Source organism: Xyrauchen texanus, chromosome 7 (assembly GCF_025860055.1).
Source record: "Xyrauchen texanus isolate HMW12.3.18 chromosome 7, RBS_HiC_50CHRs, whole genome shotgun sequence".
Classification (NCBI taxonomy): domain Eukaryota; kingdom Metazoa; phylum Chordata; class Actinopteri; order Cypriniformes; family Catostomidae; genus Xyrauchen; species Xyrauchen texanus.
Window position 1 is genome coordinate 17,568,106 of NC_068282.1, and position 23,958 is coordinate 17,592,063.

At 37.3% G+C, this 23,958-nt stretch overlaps 1 protein-coding gene across 2 annotated transcripts; it reads left to right on the forward strand.

The window, feature by feature from the left end:
- Window positions 1–13,370: 13,370 nt before the first annotated feature.
- Window positions 13,371–23,385, forward strand: LOC127646453 (PI-PLC X domain-containing protein 1-like). 2 transcript variants are annotated; one of them, XM_052130119.1, is made up of 7 exons: window positions 13,371–13,839; window positions 14,068–14,188; window positions 14,770–14,912; window positions 18,237–18,365; window positions 21,743–21,898; window positions 22,035–22,215; window positions 22,351–23,385. In XM_052130119.1, the coding sequence occupies exons 2-7, from the start codon at window positions 14,077–14,079 to the stop codon at window positions 22,602–22,604; spliced, it is 975 nt and encodes a 324-aa protein (XP_051986079.1). In that variant the 5' UTR covers window positions 13,371–13,839; window positions 14,068–14,076; the 3' UTR covers window positions 22,605–23,385. The 2 variants fall into 2 exon arrangements, with proteins under 2 accessions (XP_051986079.1, XP_051986078.1); XM_052130118.1 differs by having other exon boundaries at window positions 22,348–23,330.
- Window positions 23,386–23,958: the final 573 nt, after the last annotated feature.

Sequence of the window (23,958 nt, forward strand, 5' to 3'; positions counted from 1 at the left end):
TTAAGTAGTGTTTACTTCAGTATGTATTTAGATATTTAAGATGCACTATTTCCATTTAATATGGATTGATCTGTTGAACACATGTCAGGCAAAATAAAAGATTAATACAATATTAAAAATAAATACAAACTATGATAAAATTATGATTGACGTGGGTGGGGGTTTGGAGTTTTATACAATAGAACTCCTGTTTTACATATAATGGTAATAAATATCATTACAGTTTATATGCATTGGACATGGTTTTTATTTTTTAATACAAAGATATTTTATACAAAGATAGCCCAAGAACACAAGCAAAACATTACACAGAAGTTTGATGGGTTTTAAATGTTAAAGCAATAGATATACTTTTAAAAATTAAAGGATAATTCTGGGATCAATACAAGTAAAGCTCATTCAACATCATTTGTGGCTTAATATTGATTACCACAACATTGGGGTGGGGGTGGGGTTTAAGGCAGAAATGTGCAGCTTATTATTTTGTAAAAGCATTGCGTTAATTTTTCTGGTAAAACTTGTGTATTGTTTAAGCTGTAAAGTTATTTAAATTGTCGTTTTAGGGGTAACATTATTACATTTTCGTGCATGGCAATAAACTTGTATAATTGTTTATAACTTTACACAGAAAAGGCTAATACTTTTGAAACTGAGCATTTTAATGTTTACAGATTGGCCTCATTCACTTTCATCGTGCCTTACTGTAACCCAGATTATTGCTTTATTTCAAGAAAAGGATGAACATGTTGAAATACATTTTCTGGTAATCAATATTATGACTTAAATGCTGTCTGTTAAGCTTAACTTGAACCCATAATGTTCCTTTAAGTATTTGGACACATTCTGGTTGTCATATGTAGTGGAACATGTCCATAGTTACTGTAATTACACACAGTGTTACGTGCCAGGATACCTGTGTGAACTTAAGGGGAACTGGATTCATACATCCACTAAACATTACAGTGAGACCGCTTAGTTAAAAGTAATTGTAAAAATGACAAAGACTTTTTTTTATTTTATTTGCAGATGCACCTTGATTTTATTATAATGATGGAATGTGACTTGATTTCACATCAGTACTGTTTTTTCAGATTTGACCTCTTACATTCTCTCACAAATCTATTTAATAGGATACTCTTAAAGCCAAAAATATTATCAAGGCAAAATGGCTTGTTGGAGTTCCCCTCTTTTTAGTTCTCTCTAACCCAGGCGCTGTATTTATATTGTTATATATGTCCTTTACCTAGAAATTGCAGCTCATAAGATGTTGTCATGAGTTCTGTACCATTTTAAGGGATCACAACTGTAGCGATTGTTTTCTTTTAGATTTGTGGCAATACTATACATGCCAATGGTAAATTGTGAAATTAACAGTTTACCAGTTTGCTACTTTCATGTACTGTATATTAGTGCACTCAGACTTGAAGGGCTTGTAATGGAAACTGGTTTTGCACACAAATTTGACCAATACAATGTTGCTTTTAGTTTTGAAGTAACACTGTGTTGTTTGTTAATTTCATTTTATGGTTATGTTCCATTAACTTCCTGAAAATATTGCTCTAATTGTGCCACTCAGCAAAACAACAAAACGCATCCAACAGAGAATACTGTAATATAGCAGTTCATGTGTCTTTTCAAATTACATTGTATTATTTCTGGTTTGATATTAGTTGTGGGGAGGGGACTCGTTCCATAGATCAAGATAACAAAATTCTGAAATCACTTAGATTTGCTATATTGTTGACATCTTTATTTACACAGTAACTTTATATTGGTATGACCGGATATTTTAAAGCATGCTCCGGCACTTACTGTCCATAAGTCTAAGATATCTTTGTATGCATGTCTTTGCCTCCACCACTTCCAATTATGAGGTCACAAGTCATGTTCATGTAAGGCTCTAAAATGGTAATTAGTGTGTTGTCATTGTCCCTCATCCATATCCTCCTCCCAGAGCCCTCTGGCTGGTCCAAATGGAAGTGTTCTCCACAGTTTTATTCATCTTCTCTGCTCCCAAAAAAATCTGTGCTGTTCTTTAGGCTGTACCTGCCTCCTGCTGTCAGCTAAAATATTGTGAGAACTCTATAATGAGGGAACAATTTATATTCATACATGGATATGTTTGGAGTGTGTGCTTCCTGTTAATCTAATGGTTGCGGAACAAATATTCAATCATTTGGCTAGGTGTTTATGTAAAGTCAAAGTGGTTGAGGTTCTGCTTTTATTTAGCTGTGCAACATTTGAGTCAGATGGTGGTTTTGTAGAATAGATCTCAGACAGGTAAGTCAGACACTTTACCATAATCATCTACCATTATGTGTATATTATTCCATTACTAAAAATCAGCATTTATAAACTAGTGTATGACACTGATATTGCCATTTGTATCATTCTTTAAAAGCAACACCATTGACAAATTATCAGAAAGCATCCCATTTACTTGAATTCACACCTAGTTCACTTTGCTTTAGTTCTTCATTGAGCAGCCTATAGTGTATTTATGAAGTGAGTCAAATGTCTTTGACATTTCTGAATTTCTACCAGCAGTTGCATATTATAACTCAGCCATTTACATTTAACCTAAATATTGATATCTATGTTTAAACAATGCTGAGATAAACTGCAAGCTACCATCTTCAGTTCAGACTCAAGTGATTTTCATTTGGCTGAGGGGCTGCCATGTTAGCAGCAGCCTCAGCCTCAGTGCTGCCTAAGGCTTATTAATCATTTGAGAAAGAGTTTGAATCCAGAGTTAAACCAGCAGAGCACTCGCTCTTTTGAGACTGAAATATGAATCAGCTAGTAGAGGAAACAAGGGATAATACAGTATATCCAGAGGTCTATATTTCCTCCTCATTCATTGTCACACACCCTTCAGCGTTCACAGAAATGCTGCCAGACATGCATATGAATTCATATTTTAAATGTATTATACAGTATACAGTATAACTTTAAATCAAGTAATGCACTTAAAATGTATTACTTGAAAGTCAATAACTGTAGTCTGATTACAACATTTTAAAATATAATGCATTAAAAATACCATCCATCCATCCATCCATCCATCGTCAACCGCTTATCCTGTGTACAGGGTTGCGGGGGGCAGGAGCCTATCCCAGCTAACATTGGGCGAAAGGCGGGGGACACCCTGGACAGGTCGCCAGTCCATCGCAGGGCCACACATAGACAGACATACACTCACACTCACCTCCACGGCAATTTTTTTTGGAGACACCAATTAACCTAGCCTGCATGTCTTTGATGGTGGGAGGCCGAGTACCGGAGAGAACCCATGACACGGAGAACATGCCCACACAGAAAGGCCGGGCAACCAGGGTTTGAACCCACAACCTTCTTGCTGTGAGGCGACAGTGCTAACCGCGGTTAGCACATTTTTTTTAGTCAAAAATACTTTTGACTTAAAATTTGATTAGTTACAAATTACTTTGTAATCTTTTACTCCCAACACTGTATAAGAGAGAACAGTGTGTAAACAGCCTTCCTTTGTTGCTTTTTCTTTTGTGCAGCAGCCAGGTATGGAAGTAAATTCATGACAAAAGTCTTTGAAGCATAAAAGCATGTTGAATTGCTCTAATCGAAAAAATTAATGCATTGTATTATCAGTACTTGAATTTAAATGTGTTGAATTTACAGTCCTTGCATTTTGGGAGGCTGAAATTGAACATTAATTCATTTTTTAAGAATTGAATATTTCATTTGGAATCATTTTACAACTAATTGAATTATTAAAAATGCAACAATAAATATGCAACTTCCTAAGTTCATTTCCAAAATATTCAGTTCATTTCAAAATACCATCTAGATCTTTCGACAGGTAAAATTCAGCCCGTTCTATTTCACTTGACAAAATTCGCTTCTTCAAATTCAGTGGTTCAAATTCAGTGGGAACGGCGAGCAAGTTTATCTCTCTCTGAATTATCCTAATCAGCCGGGAGGGGTATAAAGATGAGCCAGAGGCACCAGTTAGTGAGAGAGAGACATGCCAGGCCACTGTGTGTTTAAGTTCAGTTACTTCATTCAATTTATGTTGACTGTTCTGCCGGTTCCCGCCTCCTCCTTGCCCATCCTGTGAACCCTGTTACATGCAGGTTATTACATAACTCAGATATTTGAAGACCTTATTGCAGTGTATGTAGGCATTATGTATAATGCCGTAGGGCAACCAGTCCCAAATTGGAAACTTTTTTTGTCTTATTTCATTTATTTGTCCATGGCTGGGTTTCCCGATGTACTAAGTGGAACATTAGTATCACTAAAGTAGTTCTAATCTCTACAGCACGTTTCCCAGAAAGAATCAAAGAAGTAAAAACTTAGTAAATTAATGAGGGCTTTGAACTGCTCTAAAGTCATAAATGCCACTTAAATGTATCTTTCTTGCATTTTCATGGTTTATCAGCGCATAAGGTACGTTTAATTACTTGTATTGATATATTTGGATCATAGGGAAGCCACAGTCAGAAACAAGGCTTTGGGTGTGCAAAGGTTAGTATGGCCAGACGTCCCGTATTTAAGCACTTTTTCTAGTGTCCTGACCTATTCTGAAAAAAAAAATAGTGTTTTGTTCTGTATTTCCCCTCTCCTAAAATTTCTCTATCACCAGTCACGTGAGTATTCTAATCAAAGGTAGCTAAGGATAGGGCTTGTAAAACTAATACAATCACACTGTGGTATTTGAAGTACATGATGGGATTAAACTATACAATCCCAATCCCCTATCAATAGATGCCCAGTTAGTGAACTGATTGAGTCAGTTTGAAAGAGTACACAGATGAAATTGCGTCTGTAAAAATGTCAAGGATGCGTGCATGTACATTTAATGAGGATCTTCAAAAAGAGTTTGCATTTCTAAAAAAGGAGACACAGGCAAAGCCTAGTAAAGTTTGGTGTGAGATTTGTGGAGCTTGCTTTTCCATCACCCATGGAGGCCTCACCGAGTGGTAAAATAACCTGTGCATGCATTTTTCATTCCTGAAAGTCCCAAAAAAGTAATGACACCACAATGGCATACAAGTACAATCAACACTATAAATAATATCTGTCCATTTTTTTAGCACTACAATTATTTTATTTTTAGCACTGTGTTACATTATAATAAATGTATTTGCCTAAACAATTAATTACACTTTTATCAATGGTGTTGGTAGGCCTGTTAATCCAAATATTAGGCTTAATATTTAGTCATAAAATTATAAAAATATTTTGGAATGTTACATAATTATTTTCCCAGAATACAAATGCACAGATAAATGAAGGGACAATTTGCGCTAACTGACAAACTAAACCTGGTTTTACATTCACTGATTCAAAAATGTAATAAAATAAATAAATGTGTGATGCTTTTTATGAAATTGAAACATGACAATACCATGTACATTCAGTTTCCTGCAAAAGAAACAAACTTTTGGCAACATTAGAGACCCTTATTATGATTGACTTTGCGTGCGTTCACATACATGCATTTCTAACATTAATCTCTTTAAAGTTATACATCAATCTGAAACCCCATTTTAAAGTCGTCATTATTTATTTAATTAAATGCTGTGATCCTCATTAACTTTCGGCATCTCGACAAGGTTACATATAATTTCCATGCTTGTCAGTATTTCTGCATTATTTTCATGTTGAGTAGACAAACTCAGCACCGCACATTAATCTGCAGAAATTGACGTAGTTCAGGAAATACAATTTCCCATGGTTGAAAGTTAAATAAAAAAAATACATGTTCCAGCAAATCATATTAATGGCGTAATTGCATCTTACATATTAATTTATTAAACTGTGGTCACCCATTATACCCAAGTCTATAGAGCCGGTTCTAGACATTGAGAGGCTCTAGGCCAATTAATTTTTTGGAGGCACCAAATATATTTGTATTTTCTCATTTTTATTATTTAATGTGGCATGACATACTCATTAAAATAATCACTTTAAAAATCTGTTTAAAGCAGTATTATTTGCACGCTTTGGCAAATCTAATCAAAAGTCAAGTCAAGTTTTTGACAACAGGTCTTCCACAGAGGTGCCCATTGTTGTAGCCTGGTAACTTTTAAACAACTTTTTGATATCTGATAAAGAGATAAAAACCTGTGCACCTCAAAAGAGCTGCCAGCCAATCATAATGGATTTTCTGACAGCTCTTACAATTTAGGGGAGCGACTGGGGAGAAGGTGTCCTTTTCCTTCTCCGGACAGCTGGGAGCATTGTTATGGGAATGCTCGAGGCTACAGGCATTGGCTCAGGGATGGTTGAGGCTACAGGCATTGACTCTGGGACGGTCGAGGCTACAGGCATGGGCACTGGCTTGTTAACCGTGGCAAGCATGGGCACTGGCTGTGGCCCCCCAAATGGGGGGAAATGTCACCTCCGGGGTCGCTACACAGACTGCTTTGGGGAATTGACTACTGGAGCTTGGAGACTGTGAGCCCCCCCCAAAAAAATATATTTTGGGGGAATGTATGGAGTTACCTTGGGTCGTGGAAGGCTTGGAGCAAGGGCTGTTCACTGTGGAAGGGGTCTCCGAGACCACTGAAGCCAGGGTCAGTGTAGGGAGAGGAGGATTCTCTGATTCCAGAGTTTTCAGGGTTAACCTGGTTAACCTTTCAGGGTTAACCAGTATATTGACATGAGATGGGAGTCCTCAAAACCTGTGAGGCTGGCAATGGCACAGAAGCAAAAGGGAATATTCCCTAATGGGTAAATCCTCCTGGCTCAATTACGCGAACATAGCTGCTAGATCCATTTTATTTGGTCAGTTCTTCTGTCACGGGCTGTAAGGACAAGGCGAGAGAGTGGGATGAAAAGAGCAGCGATACTTTAATTGACATTGACAAGAAGGCAAGGATACACTGAAGATGATGACTTAGATTATAAACCATCGCAGTCGTTGGGGTTAACATAAATACATGTAACTTCTAACAATGAACAAGAACTGACAATCAAGGATCTAAACTAGAAGGTATATATATACACGAAAGGGCTGATGACAGAATAGAGAACAGGTAACAATGATGGGGAACAGATGGCAGTGATGAAGACAGTAAATCCTGGGAAATGGAGTTTGGAGACAAGACAAAAACTATTTCAAAATAAGAATCCTGGGAAACACGGTGACGGCAGCATGGTGTTTCTATAAGAAACATGTTGAATTAAGTGTTACTGTGTCAAAGTTCAATATCTTTAAGCTTGTTCTCTTCAAGTCACGCATCTAGATAAAGGACTCACATGGCTTGTTGAGCAAACAGAATAATGTTTTTGCGTACAGCTCATAAAATTATGGATTGCGTCTCTTGAGCCCATCTGCATGATACAGCGCAGAGAGAACATTACCTCCACCCAGAAGACGTGTCTAAGATTTTGCGATATCAAAGTACACATCAGATGCATTGTAAGCCTTGATCATAGAATACATCTTACGATTCATCTTAGTTTTGCCTCCTGTTTCCCAAAGCCATCATAATTTTAGTACACCCAAATGTTTCATGGTTGGGATGATGTTCTTCAGCTTGCAAGTCTCACTCTTTTTCCTCCAAACATATTGATGGTCATTATGGCCAAACAGTTCCATTTTTGTTTCATCAGACCAGAGGACATTTCACCAAAAAGTAAGATCTTTGTCACCATGTGCACTTGCAAACGGTAGTCTGGCTTTTGCATGGCGTTTCTGGAGCAGTGGCTTATTCCTTGCTGAGCAGCCATTCAGGTTATGTCGATATAGGATTTGTTTTAATATGGATGTAGATACTTGTCTACCTATTTCCTCCAGAATCTTCTCAAGATCCTTTGCTGTTGTTTTGGGATTGATTTGCACTTTTCGCACCAAACTATGTTTATCTCTAGGAGATAGAATATGTCTCCTTCCTGAGCGGTATGATGGCTGCGTGGTCCCATGCTTTTTTATACTTGCGTACTATTGTTTGTACAGATGAATGTGGTTCCTTCAGTCATTTGGAAATTGCTCCCAAGTTTGAACCAGACTTGTGGAGGCCCACAATTATTTTTTTTTGAGGTCTTGGCTGATTTCTTTTGATTTTACTATGATGTCAAGCAAAAAGGCACTGATCCACTGGTACACCACCAATTAGCCTATAAGAAGCTATTTGGCCAGTTGCCTAAAGGCTTAATATAATTTTCTGTCATTTTCCAAGCTGCTTAAAGGCACAGTTACCTTGGTGTATGTAAACTTCTGACACACTGAAATTGTGATGGAGTAAATTAAAAGTGAAACAGTTTGTCTGTAAACAGTTGTTGTAAAATTACTTATGTCATGCACTAAGTAGATGTCCTAAACGACTTGCCAAAACTATAGTTTGCTAATATGAAATCTGTTGAGTGGTTAAAATACATTTTTATTGACTTCAACCTAATTGTATGTAACTTCTGACTTAAACCCTTTTACCCTATCCTGTCCTTTTTTTTCTGACTTCTGGCTGATTTTCTGGCTTAATCAATGTTGCTGTATACACAGGAAGCTTCACTCCTTCACACCTACACCGGGTGCCCAATGCACCGCAACGGCTTGAGGCTGTCTACACTGGACATGTCAAAGTGAACGTTCAAATGCCATTACACTCGGGACGCAGCAAGCACGAGTATGTAGTTCTTTTTCAATTAGAGGCACGCAGAAAGCGGCAAATCGCAGACAGTTTTTCTAGCGGCATCGAGGCAATATCCTGCCATTTTCACATGCACAGCTCTTTGCGACAGGTACCACAGTCATTCAAAGGCTTATTATTCACAGCCAATCATACAACAATTTACTGAGCTCATATCAGATCGCTGAAAACATGGAAGCTACCCTGAACTACATGATCCTTCGAAAATCTCATAAAAAGACATTATATACTAACATAGGGTAAATATACAAACATTAACTGATTAAGCGGAAATCTGCACTTTGCGCCCAAACTGATCATTGCATGACAGTGCCCTTCTATGTCAGAGAGGTAGATGAGAGTTTGTAAAGCGAAGGAATGTGGGAAGACTCAGCAAGATAGACAATTTCCCCATAGAGACAGTATAACATTGACATCGTTACTTCTGAATTAATACTATATCATGTGGCCACTTTGTACCAACTTGTCCACAAAGGTAGGCCAATTGTTTATTGATTTAGGCATAATTAATTTTTCATTCATTTATTATTTTTATTGTAAGATATAATTTTATTTAACCGTTTTCTTGTTTCTGCTAATTTCTTTTCAAATTTCAAAACGTACACGGCTGTTCTTTCTACCAGTAGCTTTGGTCTTCAGCAGTCAACACCCCATTGCATTGCACCACCTACTGTGAGAACAAATAGCACCTGTTTAAGATTGTGCATTGGAACTCTACTGCTTTTCCTGCAGTTTCTGGATGTCGAAGGTTGAATTTCCAACTGAATTTGAACCACTGAATTTGAAGAAGCAAATTTTGTGAAGCGAAATAGAATGGGCTGAATTTTTCCTGTCGAAAAATCTAGATGGTATTTTCAAATGAATTGAATATTTTGGAAAATAATTTGGATGGTGAATCTTTATTGTTGAATTTTAAATAATGAAATTAGTTGTGATATGTTTCCAAATGAAATATTAAATGCTTAAAAATACAACCATGTTAAATTTCAGCCTCCCAAAATGCAAGTAGTGTAAATGCAACTCATTTGAGGCAACTCAATGTTTTCAATTAGAGCAATTCAACATGCTTTTATGCGTCAAAGATTTTAGTCATGAATTTACCTCCATATTGTGTCACTGACATTCACAGTTTCAACCCTGATTGCACATGTACATCACCCAGATGTCTATTTGATGTTTGTGTTTACATCTGTAAGTATTTTATTTATTTTTTTACATCGTTTGCTCCTCTTCAATAGGTCTATAAGACGTATGCCAATAAGTATGTCTCGGATGCCAGTAATACATTGAGCAGATTATGATTTAGAATGTTTGTAAATCTGATATTTTTAAGATATTTAGCAGATGTTAATTAGATTGTGATGCTTTCCAGATGAAACGATGTAAAACAGTCATCTCTGAGATGCACATGTGCTATCTGGGAAAATATTAAACACAAAATATATAGTATATTAAAATGTATAATTGTTAATTTTTTCCAGTCAGTTAAAATATATTTATTTTCCCTTATTAGTGCTAGATACAGTTTCGGAATATTATTGACATATTTAGTTATATACCTACTCTTTATCATATTTACTTATTTTTTACGTATCGAATTTCAATATAAATTAAATTTTACAGTTATGTGAGACAAAAAAGGGTTAACATCAACTGTTAAAATACAGAACTGAAATGCATGGCTGTTCAACAGTTCTGTTTACAAATTTGAAGGTTGCTTATTGGATCAATAAAGGTAAAGTCATATTATGTGACTACACATTGCTTTACGGAGAGCTTTTGACCAACTAACCAAGTCCTGCGTTAAAAGAACAATGGTGCAACCAAATTAAGCACTGACTTGGTTACAAACAAACTACAGTAGTAGTACTTTTCTAAGCCCTTCGTTTGAACTTTACGCCCAAATTTAAGTGAAACCTTACGCACATTTGGGCAACCCTGCCCAGTCCCTGAACCGAAGCAGCCATTAAAAAATACTTGACCGCGGAATTCTACGATTGACCAATAAGAATCAAGTATTCCAGATAATTGAATACTTTTTTTTATGTTGCGCTTGCTTTTGTCATCTTGGACTTGACAAGTGGTGATGCTGAGTTTTTTTGGTCACTTGCCATTGTAGAAATGCATGATCAGCAATTATTAATTCCATGAGAGATTAAATCAAGTGTCCGATATACAGGGGGTTTACTGAGATAAAATAGATTGTTTTCTACAAATCATGTGATCGCAACTTGGCGAACCCCAAGGCAACCCAGCTCCATGTAAAAAAATATAGTTAATGAGTCTTAATCTTATCTGAGTACACGTTTATATATATATATATATAAAAATTTAATATAATATATGGCATGTATTACTATTTTTTTCAAGTAATATTACTTGAGGGGTAGAATGCTGAAATGAGGAAATTACTATTATTAATTAAATTAATATGTTGCTTATTTAAAAACAAATGCACTCCCATGTTCTGATCAAAATTACTTCCAGATGAGTGATGTACACCTCATGCCACACAGTGCTAATTTGACTGTGTAATTACACAATTACTGAGTAGTAGTCTACTAATAATGAACAACAAGTGCTTTACCTTGTGACTTACTGTCCTGGAGAGTTTTGACTGCTCTTAAACACCTGTCTGAAATTTTCCTAGATAACTCCTTCGTTGTCTGATTCAGGCAGGTGTGTTTGATTAGAATTCTATCTAAACTGCTGAAGAATGTAGATCAACAGGAACAGGGTTGGGCACTTCTGAACTAGATGAACCTGTCCTCACCTACAGGTACACCTCTAGAAATGTACAGAACTTTTATTAAATGATGTACATTCACATGAGATGAAGGCTCTATCAGTATATTAGAAAAGCTATTTGATTCTACCCTCGAAATGGCTGCCATGTTGAAATCACTTTATCTCAGATACCCCACAATTTTTTTATTTATTTTTTTCCCCAGAATAAATTAATCATGGGTGACAATTCCACCTGCAAATAGTGTATTTTTTACAATGGTAACTGGAAGTGAAAACTATTGGCAAGAGTGCACATGGAACAACACAATGACAAGAAAATAGAGCACATAGCAACGAAGCCATCATTAGCAATGCGCTCCAACAAAAGGCAAAACCAGACACGAGCGCATGGCAAGAGAACCGAACCTGAAGCCATGCGCTCTCAAAGACAAGACTAAGAAACAAGACCGAACCTGATCAAAGAGTCAGGATCCAGACACCATGCTCTGAACATGGAACAGACTACACAGAAGAGCACACGGCAAGGAAAACAACCAAAGCCGTGTGCTCACACAGAGACAAGGAACACAAGTGTCAGGATCCTGTCACCACAATAGACTAACAAAGATGACAGGATCATGACATTAAGTCCAAGAACACTATCATAGCTGCCAGCTAAGCATAACATATTAATAATAATAAAATAAATGTATAGTTGTAGTGCAGTTGTATTATGACATTGGAAAGTATTGCTATCCCATCATAAAATGTATCTAGCCTACATTACAAGTGGTCATTTATTTGCCTTACATTTTGAATCCTAATTTATGCTAGAGACCTTATGGGGGCTTGAAGAACAGACATGCTAGGACATGCTGTTAAATGTTTTCACCTGAAGTTGTATGCTATTACTGTGCAATGAGTGTGATGAAAACATGCATCCACATCTGCTGATAGATAGATAGACAAAAGGGACTTGTAAACTCAGAAATGCCTCTGTGAACACTCTAGAGGCATTGATGGATTGCAGCTTGGAGCACAAAGAAGACACTGTCATCTGCTTGTAGTATGTAATAATATAATGAACATTAGACAATTCTTGCATTAATATATTTAGCATAGTGTGCAAAAGCCCTATTGTGATATGGCTGAAGTGCTATATCTAGAAGGTTTTTGTGACATAATTAATACAAGACAAAGAAGCCTAATGGAAGATTATGCCAGAAAATCGTCCAGAAGCCACTCCATGCTGGTTTTACTGAGGTAAAAGGAAGATCAGCTACAGCCAATATGCCACAGAGAACTGGACTAAATTGATATTGTGAAACTGAAAACAATGGAACTGCTGGAAGGAACGGGTTCAATTAGCCTACTTACTTTTAACAGTGTAATTTTTTCTTCTGACGATATTTCTTTACACGTGATAGATTATTACTCTGCATAATATGGTGCTTTTATGTGCGGTAGCGATACGAAACGCTGTGGGATAAGAGAGAAAAGTCCCGTGTAATCGCGAAACGCTGTTCTTTAACAGCACTGAGGTCAGCAATTTACCATGCTGCCTTGCTCACACCAGTAGAGAGAACAGCGATGAGTGTCGCCAATCCCGTCTAAATAAAACAATGTATCTAATGGAACATTTCAAGACGTCAGCATTCTCTACATTAGATAATAGTTGTGTATCAACATCAAGACACGTATAGCTTAAACGACACACAGGGCGGGTCTTTATCTCGGTAAAGTGTATAGTAACGTCTGCCTGGCGCGAAATTACGAATCTTACTACGGGGAAGGCTTAGCTCATGAATATTAAATAAACAAACATGAATATTTCGAAGACTTTAATGAAATGCAAAATTACTTGGCCTCATTAATATTAATAAACACACGCCTTTCCGCAAATAAACGCGTTTTACGTTGCGAACGTCTCATTACGTAATTAATAGACCTGAGCCAATCCTTCACCTTAGTATATTTCTGAAACTGTCACGCTGACCGTGTGGAGGATGCAGTGGGCAGGCAGGCAGGCTTTCTATCACCCTTTTTTTTTTCTTTTTTTTTACAGTAATATCTCTTCAAATAATAAGTAGTCGAGACGTCCAGCATAACATAGATCGATTTGCGGATTAAAATGTAAGGGACACTCTGAAATCAGTTCAGTTTCACTATTACACATAGAAGAGAGTTTCTTCCGGACTGTTTCGGTTCATCATCGAAGGATACCCTGCCCGGATTTATATGCCGCTAATGACAAGTTCAGCTCCTCGTATCATCTACCTCACTTTTACACGACCATCATCATTTTGGCAATCATTGAGCAGGACGAATATTTATTTTCCTTTCCGAGTCTTGAAGCCGCCGGTGGGTATCCTTAACCTGCGCTAAACTGATAAGTGTACCCATTTAAAAAAATTAAAAGGATCAATGCTGAACCATTATTCCTGGACTAGGAACGTAAATTTAACCGTGCTGAAAACCGGTAAGTCCTAATATTATAACTTATGACAATGCACATTGCAATGAAACATTCAGGTTTTCTCTGCTGAGATTCCTCTAGAAGAATTTCAATGAAATACTTCATTTGAATAGACACTAGTCGTTGGCCTCTTCTCTGTTTTGACTTCATTTGAATGTTTACCAAGGTTCATGATTGTACATGTATGATGTAATATATTCTACCTATTACCCATATTTTACATTTTGACAGAATTTCAAGATGGCAACAGAGGTCAGCCAAGTGTCGTTGAGTGAGCTGCCCATGGACAACTGGATGGCCCATCTGCCCAGTGAACTGTGGGATACCCCTCTCTGTTACATGACCATTCCAGGTATAACCTCACTTTTTCAACTATTTATACTAAATATTGCATGAAAACACAGCCTTTCTTATTACGCATCTATAAAAACTGAACATTTACTTTTATAGAGAGAATTTTTTTTCACCCTGCTGTTTTCCACAATGGTAGACTCTTTATGGTGTTTTATTTTACAAATGAAATCCACAGTTGAGAATATGGATATGTTATATTAGGAGGGGCTAATTACTTGATGTGTGTGAACAACATTTCATAATAACTATAATTTTTTTTACAACCGTCTTAAAGGAATAGACCCTAGTTTATTCAAACAAATGTACTCACATGTCATTCTAAACCCATATGAATTTCAGTCTTTTGCAGAACACAAAAGACAGTGGCAGTTGATTATGACAGGCTAATAAAGCTTAAAAAAGGACCCAAAAATATTATAAAAGTAGTCTATGCAACTCAAGTGCCATTTTCCAAATCTTTTTTGGTGAACTATTCCTTTAAAATCCACACCTTCTCAACAATCAATCAACATTTTTATAGGCATTACATAGTGCCATTTGTGGTTACGTTTATGTGTCATAGACTTTCTTGGTTTGCAGGAAGCCACAATTCTTTAACGTACTGTCTGGATAAGAATGACCGCTCCCCAGTTGACCCCACTCAACCAGATATGCTGCAGAAGCTGGACAAGTACATGAAGCCCATCATACGGCCATTTGTTTACAAGTGGGCAATAGCACAGGTATGGTACTTGCCACATCAGTATTACAGAAATTTCCTTCGTAGTTTGTGTATTATGTTTAAATTAGTCTCTAATGCATTGAATATAATGATTATCAAGTTTCATGCTGTATGTTTACTTGATGTATTTTCCATATCAAGACAGACTCACACCCTTTCTACACTGGACGTGAGTGATGTCGTGCCACAACTCGCAAAACATTGAGGCTGTCTACTCTGAATGCCAAAACCACTGAACATTCTAAACCATTTATTTGTCTTGTTGGCAGGAGTAGTGGCAGGAGTGCATAGCAAAATTGAACAGGGCATCAATTTACTGTCGGCGCAACACCAGATGCATCTAGTGTAGACAGCATCATTATTCATAATGGGAGCGATTTGTTTTCATTGCATCATGCCGCGCCACTCGCGATTGGTGTAGACAGGGTGTCAGGCTTATTAATAAATCGCAATTCACCTTTTAATTTACATGAGGAAATATTTATTAACTATTTGATGTCATGACAAGCTTTGTTGTTTTTCTGTTGGTGAAATACAAGGTCATTACTACAATAATTAAAAAAGGCATGATAATTTTTTTTTGTATGTACTGTATGTATTATACTGTAATATACTGACTGACCTGAGTGTCAGGTTTGGAAGAAAAGTCAAGTGCAGCAGTGATGAAACTTTTACAGTTTTATTAAAACAATGCAAAATAGAGTGAAAAAAAGCAAAAACAAGACCTTATCTCACAGGACAGTGATGATTGATGAGTGATGTAGTGGGGCCAGAACTGTCAAAAAGCATAGAAAACATCAGCATAGAGTAATCCAGAGTAGAGCTAAATCCAGAGAATCGGGAGAGCAATCAGGGCAGGTGATCTAATCCAAACAGAGAGTGGGAGAGCATACAAGATCGAAGAACTGGCAAGGTTCAAAAACCAGAAAAGACAAAAAAACAAACAAAACAAAGGTAACTAGACCAACAGGAGAAATGGAATTGTCAGGGCAAATGCACAAAACACTCTGGCATAAAACAGCAAATGAAGGTAGAATAAATAGAGAAAAAATAAAATCACTGGTGAGTTGGGGAACAGATGCATCTGATAACGAGCGACAATGATGATTAAGCAGGAACAAATCGGCATTGCCACTTAGTAACTGTCAAAAGAAAACAAAAAAACATATGAAGAAAGGGGAAACATGAAGACAAAAAGGGAAACAGAGAGCAGATCACCTAGGAACCCTGACAGTACACCCCCTATGCATTTGAAGCATCACCTGGTGCTCCAAAGTGGGCAGGTATCCGCTGTCAATGGAACTCCTCGATTAGCAAATGGTCCAGGTCCTTATATATATATTTAACTCGGCAACCAACTCCTCTCCTCAAGACCGTACCCCTCCCAATCCACCAGATATTGAAATCCCCATCACATGGTTTTTCAAACAGCCTCCTGACCATGTAGACATGGGAACCCTCGATAAGGTTTGGGGGAGGGGAGCTGGGGGTAGAGACAAGATGATTAAGAGCACTGTGTCAAACAGGTTTGACCTGAGGGACATAAAATGCAGGATGGGATCTTCACAAGGATATTGGAAGCTGAAAATGCACCACTGCCAGGCTGAGGACCTTAAAAATAGGGTATAACCTGATGAACCGTGGTGCTAATATACGAGCCAGGACATTGCAAACCTCCACAAACTGGTGGACCTCCTCTACCATGGCTAGCCACCAAAATCGTTTGGCAGATGGCAGCCAGCATCCTCTTGAATCCTGGGTGTCAGTTCAACATGAATGAATGACCACTCTAGACAAAAGCAACCTGTACCGACTCAGGAACAAACAGCAGACTTTCCAGACACCCCCTGTGCACCTCAACCCCTACCAATGCCTCCCTCACACGTTGCTTGATGCCCCAGATGACAGCACTTGTCACACAATCAGAAGAGAGGATATTGTCAGGAGGAGATCTGCCATCCCCAGCAGCAATCTGAGACAAAAGGTCATGCGGTTTAAGATTCTTAGTATCCTAGACAATAAGAAAAGGTGAAGTCGAAAGTACTGAAGAACAATGGCCATCAAGTCTGGTGGGAGTTAAGCCTCTTGGCCGAACGGATGTACTAAAAATGTCTGTGGTCAGTACAGACCAGGAAGGAACAGCTGCTCCCTCTAACCAGTGATGCAGTTCAACAAAGCATCTTGCAGCTTCACTGACGTTCTCATTTGTTTTACGTCTGCTGAGTCCATTCTGGCATCATTGTAATGTCAGGTTTGGAAGAAGTCTCAAGTGCTGCGGTTAGTCAAATTTCACAGTCTTTATTGAAACACTGCAAAATAGAGTGAAAAGGCAAAGACAAGACATTAAGGACAGCAATGAGTAATGGTAGTGGAGCCAGAACTGTCCAAAAGCATAGACAACAGAGTAATCCAGAAAGGTTGTGATTGCAGAGAACCAGAAGTGCAATCAAGTTAGGTGACCTAATCCATACAGGGAGTGAGAGAGCAGACAAGATCGAAGAAACAGGAAAGAGTCAAAAAGCTTAACTAGGTAACTAGACTGACTGGAGAAATGGCTGGAATGGTCAGGGCAAATGCACAAGACAATCTGGCACAAGACAGCAAACGAAGGGGGAATAAATAGAGGGAGAAATCAAACCGGGGTGATGGGAAACATGTGCAGCTTATAATGAGTGGCAACGATGTTTAAGCAGGAACACATCTGCAGCATGATCGTGGCTGCCACGTGAAAACACAGGGAGGGTAAACACGAAGACAAACAGGGAAACAGAGAGCAGATTACCAGAAACCCTGACACAGAGTTAGTAAGCACATGAAAATGGCACTATAATAGTGTCTGGCTAAGCATTACAGTTTAAAGGTTGAAATTAATGAAATTATGTTGAGTATGATATCAAATCCCTCATGAGGTAGTAGACCAATTTATGTCAATGTGCATCAGCAGATTCCTGTAGAGCTTGAGTCTATCAGATCAGAAACTTAAATCTATCAGCACGAGAGGGAATAAATTGTTGTGTGCTTTCCTGCGGAAATAAATCAAATAAAGAGTGGCTTTTCGAGCCTTTGCTACTCTGTAAGCTTTATCAATAAACTTGAACCACGATTCAATAGAATAGTTATAACTAAAGGTTTTTGTATAAAATGCTGATGGTTGAGCAGATTTTCCCAAATTTTGTCAGGTTAGATATAAAAGGTTATAACAGAGAGATGTTTGTTTCACTTTTGGTGGTTTCACTCACACTGCTTGACTTGTTTGATAACTGTTTAGCAGTCCTTTTGCTGCACCTGCATTGTTAATGAATGTGCTTTAAATTATTTACCACAGGATTCTAGCGTACAGGAGCAGTTTGATTCCGGGGTGAGATACTGTGACCTGAGGATAGCACATCGGCCTAATGACAGCTCTAATGATCTCTACTTCTATCATGGTGTTTATACCACTATTACTGTGGAGGTAAGACAAATGTCTACTCATAAAAAAATTATGCAATTGATCATAGGACTTGAGATGTTCATTTAAAATTCTTGAATAGCTGCCAAGGCAACTAATGATGGGAAATATACCTTACAGTTTCCCAGCATATTTTTTACATGTATTTAATGTATTTTTCATGTGTTGTGAAAATATTATTTTAAAAGTCTGGTTTCTCCCAAGGTTATTTTTCTCCATTAATCTACATCTTATGGAGTTTTGTGTTCCTTGCCACAGTCGCCTACGGCTTGCTCACTGGGGTTATTAACTCTTTCCCCGCCAGCGTTTTAAAAAAAAAAAAAAGTTGCCAGCCACCGCCAGGGTTTTTGACGATTTTCGCAAAACTTTAATGGCCCGCAGAATATTTAATTCCATGAATATATGAAGATGCTATATATCAAAATAAAGATCTGAGCCTCTGCTTTTAGGCAAATAAAAAACGATTTTATTTTATCTTCATTTGTTATTTTTAATGCCATTAAGGCATTAAAGGTAGGCTTTGTCAAAAACAACATTTCGGACAAAAAGCTGAGAAAAAGGCATTTCTATCTACATTTTGAGCTACATTCTCAAAACTCCACTTACGTTTAAGAGCGATCGCAGTCTGTTTCTTTGATCAAAGAGTTGCGTACTCTTTCAAAACATGCGTCATGGTCTTTCTTATCAGTATTCCACCTAAAACACGGATACCAGGAAAATTCCGTGTTTAGCGGAAGCTTTTTCATAAAACCCGGAAAATTCCGTGTTTGGAAGGGAAAGAGTTAATATAATTATCATTTAATTATTTTTAAACCATTAAAATCAAATTTTGTCTAAATTACACAATGATGATTAATCGACTTTATGGACGTTGCAGTTTTTGTCGTCTGTTAATGCTGATGTTCTGTGAAGCTGCTTTGAAACGATGTGTGTTGTGAAAGGCGCTATACAAATAAAAATTGAATTGAATTGAATTGAATTGAAAAGTAAAGTGCTGTGCAATTGAATATGCCATGATTTTATACAGTATGAGAAATAGAGTGCAACAGATGGATTATGAAAGTAAAAATCCCATAATTTTTTTTTCATTGGGGAATTCATTATTAACACCATTTTTTTTAAACCTTTAAAGAAAGACCTACAGTGAGCTTCGAGGTTGTTAATCGATGGTATATGCTTCTGCTGAAGCTATCAATCTGCGTTTTTTTTTTTAAGTTTTCGTGATTTCCTGGTGAAGAAATACACTACCAATGATCCTGAGGGGGAAAATCCACCAATCAGAGAATTGCAAAAGATCTCTGAAGTGACCACCCACTTCCATGACGTACTGCAAACCGAGTTGGTCTCCCTACACTATCAAAATAAGAAATACTGTATTTGTATATCTGAATATTTTGCAATAACCTTTAAATATATTGATTGTGTAGTTATAATCAACTTTAAATCAATAGTTTTCAATGTTTCCATCATTGTTAATTCAGTTGTCATTTTCAATGCTTTATGGGTTTGCAGTTCATTCCCTCATGAAAGACGTTAAACACAGAGTCTTGTACCTTAGTCTTTTTGTCGGATTTTCAAATATATTTTTCTTCAAATCATTGTGCAAAGTTGTTATTAACTCTTAAGCTGGCTGGTTTAGTTTAAGGCATATACAGTTGAAGTCAGAAGTTTACATTTAGGTTGAAGTCATTAAAACAAATTTTTAACCACTCCACAGATTTCATATTAGCAAACTATAGTTTTGATAAGTCATTTAGGACATCAACTTTGTGCATGATGCAATACATTTTTCCAACAATTGTTTACAGACAGATTGTTTCACTTTTAATTGACTATATCACAGTTCCAGTGTGTCAGAAGTTTACTTTGCCTTTAAGTAGCTTGGAAAATTCTAGAAAATTATGTCAAGCCTTTAGACAATTAGCCAATTAGCTTCTGATAGGAGGTGCACTGAATTGGAGGTGTACCTGTGGATGTATTTTAAGACCAACCTCCAAACTCCATGCCTCTTTGCTTGACATCAAAAGAAAATAAAAATAAATCAGCCAAGACTAAAAATTGTGGACCTCCACAAGTCTAGTTCACCATTGGGAGCAATTTCCAAACACCTCAAGGTACCACGTTCATCTGTACAAACAATAGTACGCAAGTATAAACACCATGGGACCATGCAGCCATCATACCGCTCATGAAGGAGATGCATTCTGTCTCCTAGAAATTAACCTACATTGGTGCGAAAAGTGCAAATCAATCCCAGAACAACAGCAAAGGACCATGTGAAGATGCTGGAGGAAACGGGTAGTTAAGTATCTATATCCACAGTAAAACAAGTCATATATCGAGATAACCTGGAAGGCTGCTCAGCAAGGAAGGAGCCACTGCTGCAAAACGGCCATAAAAAAGCCTGAATACACTTTGCAAGTGCACATGAGGACAAAGATCTTACTTTTTGCAGAAATGTCCTCTGGTCTAATGAAACAAAATGGAACTGTTTGGCCATAATGACCATCGTTATGTTTGGAGGAAAAAGGGTGAGGCTTGCAAGCCGAAGAACACCATCCCAACCGTGAAGCATTGTGGTGGCAGCATCATGTTGTGGGTGTGCTTTTCTGCAGGAGGGACTGGTGCACTTCACAAAATTGAGGGCATCATGTGGAAGGAAAATTATGTGGATATATTAAAGAAATATCTCAAGACATCAACCAGGAAGTTAAAGCTCGGTCGCAAATGGGCAAAATGGCTTAAGGACAACAAAGTCATGGTATTGAATTAACCATCACAAAGCCCTGACCTCAATCTAAAAGAACATTTGTAGGTAGATCTGAAAAAGCATGTGTGAGCAAGGAGGCCTACAATCCTGACATCAGTTACACTAGTTCTGTCTGGAGGAATGGGCCAAAATTCCAGCAACTTATTGTGAGACGCTTGTGAAAGGCTACCCAAAATGTTTGACCCAAGGTAATGCTAACAAATACTAACAAAGTGTACGTAAACTTATGACCCACTGGAAATGTGATGAAATAAATAAAAGCTGAAATAAATAATTTTCTCTACTATTATTCTTACATTTCACATTCTTAAAAAGTAGTGATCCTAACTGACCTAATACAGAGAAGGTTTTCTATGATTAAATGTCAGGAATTGTTTAAATGTATTTTGCTAAGGTGTATGTAAACGTCTGACTTCAACTGTAACTCTTTAAGAAGTACTTGATGAAATCTCAATAAGAAAAAATGAATAGGAAAAATACTTCCCGTACCAAGAGAGCTAAAAATGTGGGCGGGCATTTTTGCGCTCTATAGCTCTAATTGCAATCCAGGTTTAAAGAATAGAAGTAAATGCATTCACTTGAACCTAACACATTTCTGGTGTTATTGCAGATGGTATTAAAAGAGATCAGAAAATGGCTGGACGTTCATCCCAAGGAAGTAGTCATCCTCTCCTTTAGCCACTTCCTGGGCCTCTGTCAAGATCGCCACTCAATGCTGGTCTCAACAATAAAGAGTGTTTTTGATTCCAAACTGTGCCCAGAAACGGTATGCATTGATTGTCATTATCAAATTATAGAAATCATTGATTGGAAACTGATTCATTACCAAATGTATTATCTGTACAATTGATTCAAATTCTTAAATGAAAAATTATTAAAGATACCTCCAATTTGTCTTTTAGGATCGTGTTACACTACGGAATTTATGGAGCCAGGGTTACCAAGTCATCATTTCATATGAGCACAGTATTGCCAACTGCCACATAGAGTTGTGGTCCCATATACCTTATTGGTGGGCCAACAAGTGCAAACCTGAAGCGCTGATCGAGGAATTTGAACGTAGAAAACAAAGTGGCCGACCAGGTACTCTTTAAAAATACATCATAAATATTTAGAGTAACAACAAATCATAGGCAATTCTGATCTTATTCAGACATCTTTTTGTTGGAATAATGGAAACAAAATCAATGTTCTTTTGTGCACCATTTTCCACAGGAGGGTTCTTTGTGACCGGCATCAATCTTACTGAAGATTTGAAGTACATATGCTCCCATCCCACAGAATCTCTGAAGGATATGGTGATATCTGCATATCCCACATTACTCAGATGGGTCAGGCAGCAAATGCCTGGCTCTAACACTGGCTCCCTCAACATCATAGCTGGGGACTTTGTGGCTGAAAGCCAGTTCATACCAACCGTCATTGCACTGAATGAAAATTTACTGAACAGAACCATATTATCAGACCCTTGACACACTCGGTCTGCATAATGTATTTAACATTTAAGGAAAGAAGAGTTTCTTGTTCTTGTGATGGATTTTTATACTGGTCAGTAGACTATAAAATTACTTTGCACTTTTGATTATAAGGGTGATAGAGAATTTAGATTTATGAGTAGAATAATGTAATGCACTGATTTGTATGAGTTAAATGTACTGTTTTATTAGGCTTATTTATGCAGTTTCCGATATATACCTCTGATCTTGCAATAATGTAGGTCATTTATAAGGTTCCTGGATATGGACATTATCATAGTCCAAATGATTATAACATCAAAGTACAGCACCAATCATAAGCATACATAGTGCCAGTGGGCAGAGAACCAGAATTGCATGAGGATTGCTGAAGACTACTTAATCCAAGTCTGCACAAATGGAATCAAACCCTCAGGATTGTGCATTTGTTAAAAAATATATAAACTTTTCAACTTTTTACTGTATGGAATGACAATATGGAGATTATGTTTACATCTCTGCATGGTTTTCACAAACAAAAGCATGAAGAGACATTGTGGAATATTTCTGCAATTCCACATGTTCTCTGTCATAGCAGCATGTCATCTAAACCATGAAGCAAGTTGTCAGTGGTTTTGGCCTCTCTGAAAAAATTTAAATCACAAATAAAATTTAAATCACAAGTATCTACAGTTTGAATGGAGAATATTATTTTCTCACCACAACAGAGCGGTTATCTGAGTTACCATAAACTTTGTCGGTTCAAACCAGTCTGGCCATTCTCTGTTGAACTCTCTTAGTAACACTCAAACCAGCTCGTCCAACAATCATGCCACGGTCCAAATCACTAAGATCACGTTTTTTCCAAATTCTGATAGTTGATGTGAACATTAACTGAATGTCCTGACCCATATTTGCATGATTTTATGCACTGCACTGCTACCACATGATTGGCTGATTAGATGAATTACTGTTTGTGCCAGACGGGCTGGTTTGAGTATTTCCTGATCTCCTGGGATTTTCACACACAACAGTCTCTAGAATTTACTCAGAATGGTGCCAAAAAGAAAAAAAAACATCCAGTGAGGGGCAGTTCTGCAGATGGAAATGCCTTGTTGATGAGAGAGGCCAACAGAGAATGGCCAGACTGGTTCGAACTGACAAAGTCTAACTTAGATAACCGCTCTGCACAAATGTGGCCAGAAGATGCATTGTTCATACAAATGTCCATATTATGAATCTAGAGTTCTTTCATATAGCTATAATGTAAAACTGTTACTTTTTTCACTCTGTCAGGCAGATTTCTTGGCTGATTTGAGGCAGATTTAGAGGCAACAAAATACATTATTACTTGAATGATTTCTAGTGATGT

Coding starts and splice junctions, on each gene's coding strand:
- LOC127646453 (XM_052130118.1), top strand. CDS start 14,077: ATGGCAACAGAGGTCAGCCAAGTGTCGTTGAGTGAGCTGCCCATGGAC. Junction 18,366..21,742: donor ATACCACTATTACTGTGGAG/GTAAGACAAATG, acceptor GTGTTATTGCAG/ATGGTATTAAAAGAGATCAG. Junction 21,899..22,034: donor CCAAACTGTGCCCAGAAACG/GTATGCATTGAT, acceptor TTTGTCTTTTAG/GATCGTGTTACACTACGGAA.